Here is a 12,183-nt window from a genome sequence, read left to right as displayed (position 1 = left end):
GTGAGCTAACTTTGATGGTTAGTGTGAGCTAACTTTGATGGTTAGTGTGAGCTAACTTTGATGGTTAGTGTGAGCTAACTTTGATGGTTAGTGTGAGCTAACTTTGATGGTTAGTGTGAGCTAACTTTGATGGTTAGTGTGAGCTAGGATTAGTGAGGTTCCTTTGTTACCTCTGTGTGGTATTGACGCCCCTCTATTTGGTTATTTTGTTGTTAATTGTTATTGTTTCCTTGTTTACACTTGTATATGTAAATCCTCACTGTTTTCTGTCCCTCTGTAGCCCTAAGTATATTTTTTTTTACATATGTGGCCTATAAAGAGAGAATTATTATTATTATTATCAATAGCATGTTATGCCAAATGCTTAGTGGTGTTTCATCTATCTTTATGTTCTGTGTTCAAATTCTGCCGAGGTTAGCTTTACCTTCCATCCTTTTGAAGTCGGTAAAAGTACCATTTGAGCATTGGGGTCAATGTTGTCGATTTATCCCAATAGCCCAAAACTGCTGGCCTAGCACCAAAGTTTGAAATCATCATCATCATCATTATCACACCAGACAAAATGCTTAGCAGCATTTCGTTTGTCTTTACATTCTGAGTTCAAATTCAGCCAAGGTCAACTTTGCCTTTCATTTCATTTAGGGGGCATTGAAAAAAGTACCAGTCAAGCACTTGGAGTCGATGTAATCAACTTTCCTCCTCTGCAAAAATTTTAGACTTTTTGCCTAGAGTAGGAAAGATTGTTGTTGTTATTGTTCTTGTCATGGCAGCTGAAGGAACTACACTGAGGGAATACCTAGCAAAAACAGGAGCATGCATTAATCTAGAAAAGTCTGTGGCCTTGCAATGTGGCACTTGGAGAGGCAAGTTTATACCTGCCAGCATTCTAGATTACTGTTCTCTTTGCTCTGTTGAGAAGTTTAGAGTTTGATTTGGCCAGACCTCTAGTGGGAAGGAATCGGAATGAAGTCACTAAGAGAGTTTCCAGTTTGACATAGGAATGGGTTGAAAGCAGCTTTTCTTGAAAGACAGTAGAAATATATGCATCCATTACTTCTGTTAAAAACGAAAACATTTGATGATGAGGTTTTGAGCATCGTATCTTGCTCCAGGTCACATTTGAGCAAAAAAAATAGTATCAGATATTTTGTTTCTTGTGGAAGTAACGCGTTCCACCAAGAAGAACGTTATCTGCTGCTGTTATTTAGAATGGTTACCATAGTGGAAATGATGCTTAGTGACATTTCTTTTGGCTTTTACGTTCTGAGTTCAAATGCCACCAAGATAGACTTTGCCTTTCATCCTTTCAGGGTTGATAAAATAAGTACCAGTTACGCACTGGAGTTGATGTGATTGACTAGACTCTCACCTCAAATGGTTATATTAGTAATAAAAATGTTCAGCTCCAGGCAAACATTGATTGAACCAGCTACATTGGCTATACTGGTTCAGTGAGTTTATTTTCTGTAATAAATATATAATTAAAAATCTCATTATCAGATGCCACAGTATGATTTAAGGAATATTTGGCTGTTGTTTTTATAAGGTTGAGAACTCTCATTAAGAATCTCTCAAATCTTTCTATATAACATAGTGTGTTGTAAAGCCACTCATCGTATTTCTAGTATCCTGTATTAGCTTGCTAAATCATTCAGAGTCTATCTGAGAATGAAATAACTATAAATTATTAATAACAATGGAAATTAGCTTCTCAGTCTTGTCTTTCTTTTGTATATCTTGTTGCACTCTTGTCCAGTTCATTCATTCTTATGCACTTATATGACTGTCAGTTGTAATTCTCTTATAATGATAAGAAAATGTCTGTATCCAGTACAATATTAGCATTCTTAATTTTTTCTCTCTTCGTGGTTGCCTTGATACATTCTTATAACCCTAATCTCAATCCATTTTCCCTATTTAATCCGTATACTGTCTGCGGTAGTTTGGTGCCGTTGCTTATCATCTTCAGCATGACATACAAACAGTTGTTTTCTCATAGCATTTGTATTTCAGCCCATTCTAGTTTAATATGTTGGTTAAAGGTGTTTGTACCAGGCAGAAAATAACTAAGTACATAGTGAGTACATAGTGATGATTGTCTTTTGCCCTGCTTTCACTGGGTAGGGGAGATTTCCTTTATTTAATGTCAATAATGAAAGCAGTTGTCTGGTAGATGAGGCTGAAAGGTACGAGGTCAGAGTTTTGGTAAAGCTCTTATTGAATTCTTCAAGTTTCACTTGAAACGAAAGGAGAGGGTGGAGAGGGAATACCGTCCTTAAATGAATTTATTGGAAAATGGGTGAATGTTGCGATGATTTACTAGAAAGAATTGATGATACTATTCTAGATATAGACATGTAAATCAAAGAACAAATATTGGAGAGAGCATATAACTTTGAGGTTCAGGAAGATCTTGGGTGCTGGGGTATCTCAATTGGCAAGAAAGGATCATCATTGTTTGTACTGTTGTTGTTGTTATTAGGGCGGCGAGCTAGCAGAACTGTTAGTATGCCAGGAGAAGTGCTTAGTAGTATTTTGCCCATCACCAACTTCTGAGTTCAAATTTTGCCAAGGTAGACTTTACCTTTCATCCTTTCAGGGTTGATAAATTAAGTACCAGTGAAACACTGGGGTCAATGTAATTTCAGGCTTTGTGCCTATAGTAGTGAAGATTATTATTATTGGTGTTGTTGGGACAGCAAGCTTGCTGAATCATTAGAGCACCGGGTGAAACACTTTGTGGCATTTTGTCCGTCTTTATGTTCTGAGTTCAAATCATGCTGCGGTTGATTTTGCCTTTCATCCTTTCGGGGTCGATAAAATAAGTACCAGTTGAGCACTGGGGTCATTGTGATCAACTATCCCTCTCCCCTCAAATTTCAGGCCTTGTGCCTTTAGTAGAAAGAATTATTATTATTATTATTGTTGTTAATGATGTTGTTGTTGTTATTGTTGTTAGAGTGGTGGGCTGGCAGAATCGCTAGCACCCCAGTAAAAATGTTTAGCAGCATTCCACCTGCTCATATATGTTGAGTTCAAATCCTGCCATGGTTGACTTTGCCTTTGTAGTACATTGACTCCAGTTGAGTACGGTGGTTGATGTACTCGACTAAGTTCCTCCCCCAAAATTTTAGGCTTTGTGCCAAAGAAAGCGAGAGTGGAAGGGCAAGTGCTACCTCCCAGGGAATTTGTGAAAAGATAGCTGACTGGCAAAATATGGTTAGAATGAATGGCCTCACTCTAGGTATGTTCCTATAGATTGGAGAGAGAAGGAGAGAGGGCTCATGTCTTTGGTGGTCAGGATGATCCTGGGTCTCTGAGGTTCCTTGATTTGTTCTAGTTGGAGATTCTCTTGTGCCACGAGGACTGCGTCATTCATGTTATCGTATACTTTGTATATTATCTATACTTTTATTGCGCTTCACTGTTTTTTTCTATTTCCTTCCCCCCATCCATTATGTGACCTCCCACACAAATTGTTGTCTGTCCTTGTGATGTTTCTTTCATCTAAGCCAGTAGTTCTCAGCTGGGGTCCATATGGCTCCTGAAGATCCATATAATATTTTGCAGGGTCCATGTAACAAAATAGTAAATTGGGGGTCTACAATAGCATTTTAAGGGCTCCTGAAAAAATTTTGCTTTAGATGTATGTATAGGGAAAGTATTGCAAGAAACAGCTGGGCTTCTTTCCCCCACATTTTACATTGTTCAACATACACAAGTTAATATGTGAAAATACAAATTAGGAATTTTGTATTTCTATAAAGCTTGTTTATAAGCATCAAATGGCTATGGGGATCTACTGGAGTAAAACAGTAATCGAAGGGGTCCATAGATAAGAAATGGTTGAGAACCCCTGATCTAAGCCCTTATGGCTAATAAAAGGAACTGTTGTTGTTGTTGTTGTTGTTGTTGTTTGATGAAGACTCTCAGCATATCTTGCTGGGTATGATGGAAAGTTTCAGCTGTCCACAGCCAGCAGACCAAGGAGTTCTTGTTTAGAGATCATACTTTAATAACCCTGTGAAGAACTTTTGCAGTTTCCAAGAATATTATTATTTTGGTTTGGTTCAGGTTTGGTCTTATTCCTGGTAGGAAATACGTGGCACAGTTTCCAGTGTAAAGCCTAGTCATGCCTCCATTTCTTATATTCTTCCTGTGCCAACTTGGAGCGTTCTCCCACAATGTTTGCCACTGTCTCGTTCCAAGTTCCACAGGTTCTACATTTTTCTGACACATTCTCTCCATATAAATTTTTTCTCAAGTTGTTTGTTTTTATCACTTGATCTTGGTTTGCTACATTTAAGATATTATTGTTATTGTTGTTGTTGTTGTTGGTGGTGGTGGTGGTTATAGGCGTCACACAATATACAATATCATGAGGTTGTTCATTGATGATATTGTGTCTATTGGGGGTTTGTACTGTTTGTCAAGCCACAACAAGGAGCCCAGACAGAAGTAATGCTGACTTTTGCAATACACCTAGATTGTATGGTATTTCTAAGGTATTCAGATGCTTTTTCAGATTGGGTATCATTGAACCCAATGTTCGAATGACAATAGGGATAACCTTTATGTTTGACTCTCATAGCTGCCACATCTTAGCGATCTCAATTCTCAGCTCTCCATATTTATCAACTTTTTCTCTTTCTTTCATGATGATATATTGATCTCCTGGCATTGCTACGTCAATTATTAGGCACTCTTGTTTGTCCCTCCTAAAGGTTACTATATCTGGCCTTCGGTGCTCTAATATCTTTATCTGTCTGGAAATCAAAATCCCAGAGGATTTTTGCTTTCCCTTTTTTGTCTGTTACCTTTTCCAGTGCATATTGGTACCATGCACCCATAACCTCATATCCATACCTATGGTACAGTAGCCAGTGGAGGTTTTGGACTACCTTGTCATGTCTATGTTTGTACTCTTTCAGTGCAAGACTTTTACCAGCACTAACAATGAGAATCACACATTCAGCCCTCTTCCCACACATTCTGCAGAGGTCCATTGCACTTGTGTGGTATATATTCTTTTTCACTGAGTTGATATTCAATGCCTGGTCTTGGGCCATGATGATTAGGCTTTCAGTCTTCTTTTATCAGGTCACCCTTGTGGAGCCACTTCCATCATGCTTCCTTGTTGGCTTCACTGTGGAACTAACCACGTAATTCCATACAGAGTAAGGTTTCTTCTCACTCATTGGCAGTTCTTGATTGGAATTCATAAGCACTCTCAAGTCCATTTTTGTTAACTCCATCTGCCTTAGCAGCATACTGTAGCTGGTCTGGTTTGCCGTTTTCCAAATATTCTACCATGTTTCTTCTTTCACTGTTGATGCACTTCCATATGCTAATCAGCCTACGTCCACCCTTACCTCTCTTCATGTAGAGCCTGTGTATATTTACCTTAGGGAGGAGGGCACCATGCATTGTCATTGTCTTTCGGGTAGTGCGATTGAGTTGGTCAATCTCCTCTTGTGTCCATCTCAGGATGGGTGCACTATAGCGGACTACAGCAACAGCCCATATGTTGATGGCTGTCACAAGGTTCCTTGAGTCGAGCTTTGATTTCAAAAGAAGTTTGAGATGCTTGAAATATGCAGTGATGACCTTGTCTTTCATTTCTTTGTGCAATGTTGTTATTTACTTTTAATCTGCATGTTTGTTAAAATCATTTGCCAAGACACACCCATTGTCCTAAAGCATGTGAAGGATAAGAGATGTTACAGTTTGACTGAAAGCTTGGTGAGGGGAAGTGACAGAGGCAGTAGCAAAATATCTTCATGTAATACAACACAGACATTTAAATTGATGGTTTTTTTTTAAGGGTGTGGGCAGTACTCATTAGCATAATCTTTTGGATTTCTCTGAGACACGGTTCTCCTGGGATGTTATCTAAATGTTTCTGACATCCCCTTTTTTTTTTAATCATACTTAGAGCACCTACAATAACAGGAACAGTTCTCCTTACTGTAAGATGCCACAATTTCTGTATTTCAATTTCCAAGTCCTTATATTTACTTAATTTGTCAAATTCCTTTACAGATGTATTTTTATCAGTGGGAACACTTACAAATATTAGTCTACAAGTATTTTCTTCCCTGTCTTTATTATTATTATCATCATCATCATCATCATCATCATCATCATCATCATCACCATCACCATCACCATCATCATCATCACCATCACCATCACCACCATCACCATCACCATCATCATCATCATCATCATCATTATTATTATTATTATTATTATTATTATTATTATTATTATTATTATTCTAGGCCAAAAAATTGAGTGAAGTGAAACAACAAGAGTATGAACTGCTGCAAGCCAGATCATTACCTTTGCGGAATTACCTGATGACACATATCATGCCGACCCTGTCTAATGGATTGATTGACTGCTGCAAAGTTAGACCCGAGGACCCCGTCGATTATTTGGTGGGTATGCTTTTCTCTTGTTAATTTTGGTCTGAACTCTGAATTTGCACACTCATGTGACTCTGCCTTTCATCACAACAAGGTTATTAAAATAAAAAGGCATACTCCACTTTTAGTTCAGTTAACTAAATTTTTAGTTTCAGATAGAAATTGTTGTCACTAACGTGGTTACCATTGGCAACATCATCACCACCATGACCATCATCAGTGTCGTTGTCATCATCATTGCCATCATCATCATTGTCTGTCATCTCGTCATCATAATCATTGTCATCTATAAGGCACTGTTGTACCTTTTAGTTGTTTTAGTCATTGGACTGCAGCCATGCTGGGGCAAAACCTCGAAGTTTTTAGTTGAACAAATCGATCCCCAGGAGAGATTTTTAAAGCTTGATACTCATTCCATCAGTCTCTTTTGCCAAACTGCTACATTACAGGAACATAAACAAACCAATACTAGATGTCAAGTGATAGTGGGAGAAAATACAGACACAAAGACACACACACACATACACATGCACACACATCAGGCTTCCACACAGTTTCTCTCTCCTAAATTTACTCACAAGGCATTGTTATTCTCACAGGTATACTAAAAGACACATGTCCTGGGTACCATGCATAGGAACTGAACATGAAACCATATGGCTGCTAAGCAAGCTTCTTAACCACACAGCCATGCCTATGCCTAAACTGTTTGTAATTTGTCCTGCTCGTGTCTTCTACTCATTGCTCCTGTTGTAACCAAAATAGATTATTATTATTATTATTATTATTATTATTATTGGGTGAGAGAGCAGTGCATGCCATCAAAGTGACACGGGGTTAAAATATACGAAGCCCATTATACCCATCATGACTACCTGTCTGATTAGGGTACACCAGGCACATGCATCACAAGCATATGTGCGCAACATGGTGATCTCATATTATTATTATTATTATTATTATTAAGGCGGAAGTATTGTTTTCAGTCGTGTTTGTTTGTTTGTTTGTCCATGGACAAGATATCCCAAGAACCACTAGATGGATTCGAATGAAACTTTGAGGGATGTTTGGCCTCAAGACTGGCACAAACTGATTAGATTTTTGGATCGATTCAGTACTGGACAAGGATTCTGGATTATTTTTCCAGTTTTTTTTCTAATATTCTCATTTGTGAGAGCAGTCGAGTTTATTTCAAATATTCATCATCATCATCATCATCATCGTTTAACATCCGCTTTCCATGCTAGCATGGGTTGGACGATTTGACTGAGGACTGGTGAAACCGGATGGCAACACCAGGCTCCAATCTAATTTGGCAGAGTTTCTACAGCTGGATGCCCTTCCTAACGCCAACCACTCAGAGAGTGTAGTGGGTGCTTTTACGTGTCACCCGCACGAAGGCCAGTCAGGCAGTACTGGCAATGGCCACGCTCAAAATGGTGTATTTTATGTGTCACCTGCACAAGAGCCAGTCCAGGTGCACTGGCAGCGATCTCACTTGAAAATCCTTACACATGTCACGGGCACCAGTGCCAGAAAGGCGACGCTGGACACAGGTGCTATCCCAATTTCGCTTTCGCTTGCCCCAATAAGTCTTCGTAAGCTGAGTTTTGTGTCCAATGAAGGAGACGACGTTGGCACGGGTGCCAGTTGTCAAATTTAGTTCGATTTCACTTGCCTCAACAAGTCTTCGCAAGCGGAGTTTAGTGTTCAATGTAGAAAAGGTGCTCATAAGTGGGCTGGCTACACCCCTGGCAGAGGCCTTGGATTTAGGTCTCACTTGGCTTGCCGGGTCTTCTCACGCACAGCACATTTCCAAAGGTCTCAGTCAGTAGTCATCACCTCGGTGAGGCCCAATGTTCGAAGGTCTTGCCTCACCACCTCAGCCCAGGTCTTCCTGGGCCTACCTCTTCCATTTTAAAAACCATCTCTGGCTAATCATTGAGAGAACCTTGATGTTGCTGTGGTGGCAGCAGCAGCAGTAGTAGTAGTAGTAGTGGTAATAGCAGCAGCAGTAGTAGTAGTGATAGCAGCAGCAGCAGTAAGGTGGCAAGATGGCAGAATCATTAGTAGCTAGTATTCCAGGTGGAATGCTTGGAGGCATTTTATCCATTTATATGTTGTGTCTTTCCAGGATTGATAAAATAAGTTCCAGACAAACATTGGGGCCGATATGATCAACTTTTCCCCGTTTCTCAAAATTTCAGACCTTGTACCAAAATTTGAAACCATTCTTATTAGCCAATTCAGTTTATTGGTGGACAAAGTGTTTGTCTCAAATAAAACAAGAATAATATTTTTTTTTTCCAAAGGACAGAGCATTCAAATTAGGAATGATTTTTATTTCAACCACAAGGGCCAAACACAGAGGGACAATACAAAATGAAAAGCGGGGTCTGGGTAAACGAATGGTATATACATAATGAATTTTAATATTTTATGGAAATATATAGAATGAGGGGACGAACAAAGCACAGTACAAATAGAGTGAGAGGGATGGTTATTACCCCGCAAGATGCATACCTCCACTGAAACCATTTTTGTTAACCTTTTATGGGCATACTCATATTGGACCTTTCATTCCCAACAAGCATACCACTTGCTTCTATCTTTTCTCATATGTATCCGATGACAGGTATCTCCCTTCCATGTCTTACATAAGTATTCCATGTGGAATATTTATTTGTTGAACAATCTGCTATAATAAAACCCTTGTATCTTTCTTTGTCACAACATATGAAAGAGAAAGGAAGGGGTGATAGATGAATAAGGAAGGAAGGGGTGATGGCAAACTGGTAGTGTGAGCGTTTCTACTCTGTGTGAGTATATGTGTGTGTATGTCTACCAAATCTAGTCACAAGTCTTTGGTCGGTCCAGAGCTATAGTAGAAGTCACTTGCTCCAGATGCCACTCAGAACCATGTGGTTGGGAAACAAGATTCTTGCCACACAGTCACGTTTGTGTATGTATATATATATATATATGAGTGCATATATATATACGTGTGTGTGCATATATATATATATATATATATATATATATATACACACAGAGTGGGTAAAAAGTAAGTAGGCATTAAAAATTGGTGCTAAACTCCATATTCCTTTTTAAAATTTATTGAAACAAATAATACATGTTCTTTATTACATGAGAAAATGAAAGTAAATCTTCATATTTCAACGTAAGCACAGGTGGGGTCAACCAGTTTCTCCAAACGACGGTCAGGGATAGAATGAACAGCCTTCAGAAGGACGTCGTCTGAGATATCATTGAGAACCTTCTGAATTCGTGTCTCCAAGTCCTCCAGTGTGCGAGGTTTTGTCTTGTACACCTCTTTTGTGTAACTGCACAGATAAAAATCACTTGGAGTGAAATTTGGACTTCTTGGAGCTCTAGACTTCTGAACTTCTACGGTCACAGTCTTCAGATCTTTTATCTTGCACGTAATGTGGTTTCCACAGACAAAAATTCAATTCTTTGTACAACACTGTACATATTATGTCTTGTTAATTCTCTTTCACAAGCTGCTTGACATGTTGATTTTTGCGGGTTGCAAACAAACATTCCTTGAACTGTTGCCATATTCTCCGCTGATCGGGATGTGGTTGGACAGCCACTTTCTCTTGCATCGTTCACAGAGGCCCGTGGTCATCAGCTGTGCATGATAACTTTTTATTGCTTCCGGACTTAGAGTTGCATGCTTACCTTTCCATGCACATCACCATCTCTGAACCAAAACAATGGAATTCCACATGTCATAGCATGCTGCTATCTTAGCTCACTCTTAGACAGTCAAGCAGCCCGGCATCTGGAAAATAAGATATAAGAGAATAAGAAAATAAGGAATCCCCATTAGTGTTGTCAGTTTAACAAATGTTTTCTTCATGACTTCAGTGATACTAAAAATTCTATAAGCAATTTCTAATGCCTAGTAACTTTCCACTCCCCCCTATGTATATATATATATATATATATATATATATATATATATATATATATATATATATATATATGTATTAATTATTGTTTAATAATTGTTTTATCTTCTTTTTCTCCTTCAGGCTGAATATATATTCAAAAATAATCCACAGGTGGATTAATACTGATTAACGTCTTGAAAAGCCAAGTTTCCGTTCTGATATTTCTCTGCAAGAAACTTACTGGCCTTGTTTACTTTTTTCTGTACACGTTTTCTTTCTTTTTTACTACACTGACAGCTATTCACTTATAATCAATAAATAATATAAAGCTATGATATTTGTTCTTGCTGTTGTCATGTTTGTCTTCATATAAAAGGCGTTGTAGCTATAACCATTTAAAACACGCATGTCTGTACCTGTTCGTATTCTTTCGGTTATTTCCCAGCATTTATAACCATTGGCGATGATTGGCACAAAAGCAAACTGAAGATAACAAGTTTGGTTCTTTTAGCAGCCCCTCCTTTTCTGATTGTTGAATGTTGGAACAGGTGCATTACTGTGTCAGCTTCTGCAAATACTATTATCCCGTTCAGCTTGTTTGCCATCATTCGTAAATACAGGCCCAAGATATTTAAACTTCCTCAGTTGCTTCAATGATGTTGCAGGAAACCTCCAACCGATACTTATCTGCATGACAATATCAATGAAACTATGCTAAGTCAACTAGTTTTGGCATAATATAAACCAAAGAAATTTAGAAAGAAGTTTTGCATTACAGATTTCATGGGTGAAATGCTTAAATTCTGTCTTTGGCTTTCCTATGATATTGACCGGCGTCACACTTTTTATTTCTCTAGTACTTTTGCTATTAGAAACCGAAAAGGGCAAAACCAGTTCACAAATTATCCCAGAGTATTTTTTGACTGGAGGTTATACCAAAATGATAAGACTATCGAATGAAAGCAAAGCACAAAAAGCCGTTCTTTGCTCAACTAACTGCTATACAGAAGCAACAAGTTATGCAAAACCAACCACTTGAAAATAATTATCGGATTGTATCATTCATCACCCAACAAAACATAGTTCAATGAGATGGACGTAATTTTGGGTATTAGCCATAAGTTGTTTTGGAACTTGGCTAGGCGACAAAACTTTAAAAAGTTAATTAGATATACATACGCAGTGAAATTTACTTGTTGGCTAAAACGAAATTTCTGAATCATCATAGATGATATTGTTTTAGGCAAAGTAGCAAATAACGTGAACACAAATGCAGGATAATCCATTATTGTTTTTGAAACATCAGGAGTCTGAAGTGAGTGTGCAAGTCACATATTCATCACTGAAGAAGAAATTTGGAAGTTTTTCACTGAACTTTTTTCAGGAGCTGAACCTTGATAACATTGTTGGAGAGGGGTTTCGGCTTTGCAGGAAATATGAAAGATGTTCACTACAAGAATAATGGGGAGTCCTTTATTTGTTCTCAATGTCCATTGTTACCACCCATTCTCAAGTTACAATGACAAATACTGAATTACTCATTTCCTCTTCCAACTTACTAAATGCCAATCCTAAATGATGTACTCTTATCAAAAGCATCACAGTAGTCGGAGAGCAAACCCCTGCTTCTCTCCAAACACACACAAACACACATTAATAACAACTAGCTGGACCATTGAAAAATTCACAGAAAATAGAAAAAATGTAAACATCTGTAAATTGTGTGCTGGTGCTATGAAAACTGTTTCTATATTGTGACACAGAATATAGAAAGAAGGGTAACACCAATGACTATATAATCCAACCAAAATATCTCAGTTGCACAAACGTAA

The 12,183-nt window shown here is 38.1% G+C and overlaps 1 protein-coding gene across 1 annotated transcript in view; it reads left to right on the top strand.

The window, feature by feature from the left end:
• Nucleotides 1–10,688, top strand: part of LOC106877034 (adenylate kinase 7) — a 68,994-nt gene extending 58,306 nt beyond the window's left edge. Inside the window, exons 16-17 of the mRNA XM_014925820.2 lie at nucleotides 6,285–6,443; nucleotides 10,493–10,688. Coding sequence (XP_014781306.1) covers nucleotides 6,285–6,443; nucleotides 10,493–10,531 — 198 coding nt within the window. The 3' untranslated portion in view covers nucleotides 10,532–10,688. The remainder of the gene's footprint in view (nucleotides 1–6,284; nucleotides 6,444–10,492) is intronic.
• The last annotated feature ends 1,495 nt before the right edge of the window (nucleotides 10,689–12,183 follow it).

This window comes from Octopus bimaculoides, chromosome 16, assembly GCF_001194135.2.
Source record: "Octopus bimaculoides isolate UCB-OBI-ISO-001 chromosome 16, ASM119413v2, whole genome shotgun sequence".
Classification (NCBI taxonomy): Eukaryota; Metazoa; Mollusca; class Cephalopoda; order Octopoda; family Octopodidae; genus Octopus; species Octopus bimaculoides.
Note: the sequence above shows the minus strand (reverse complement) of the source record. Positions and strands in the feature narration are given on the sequence as shown.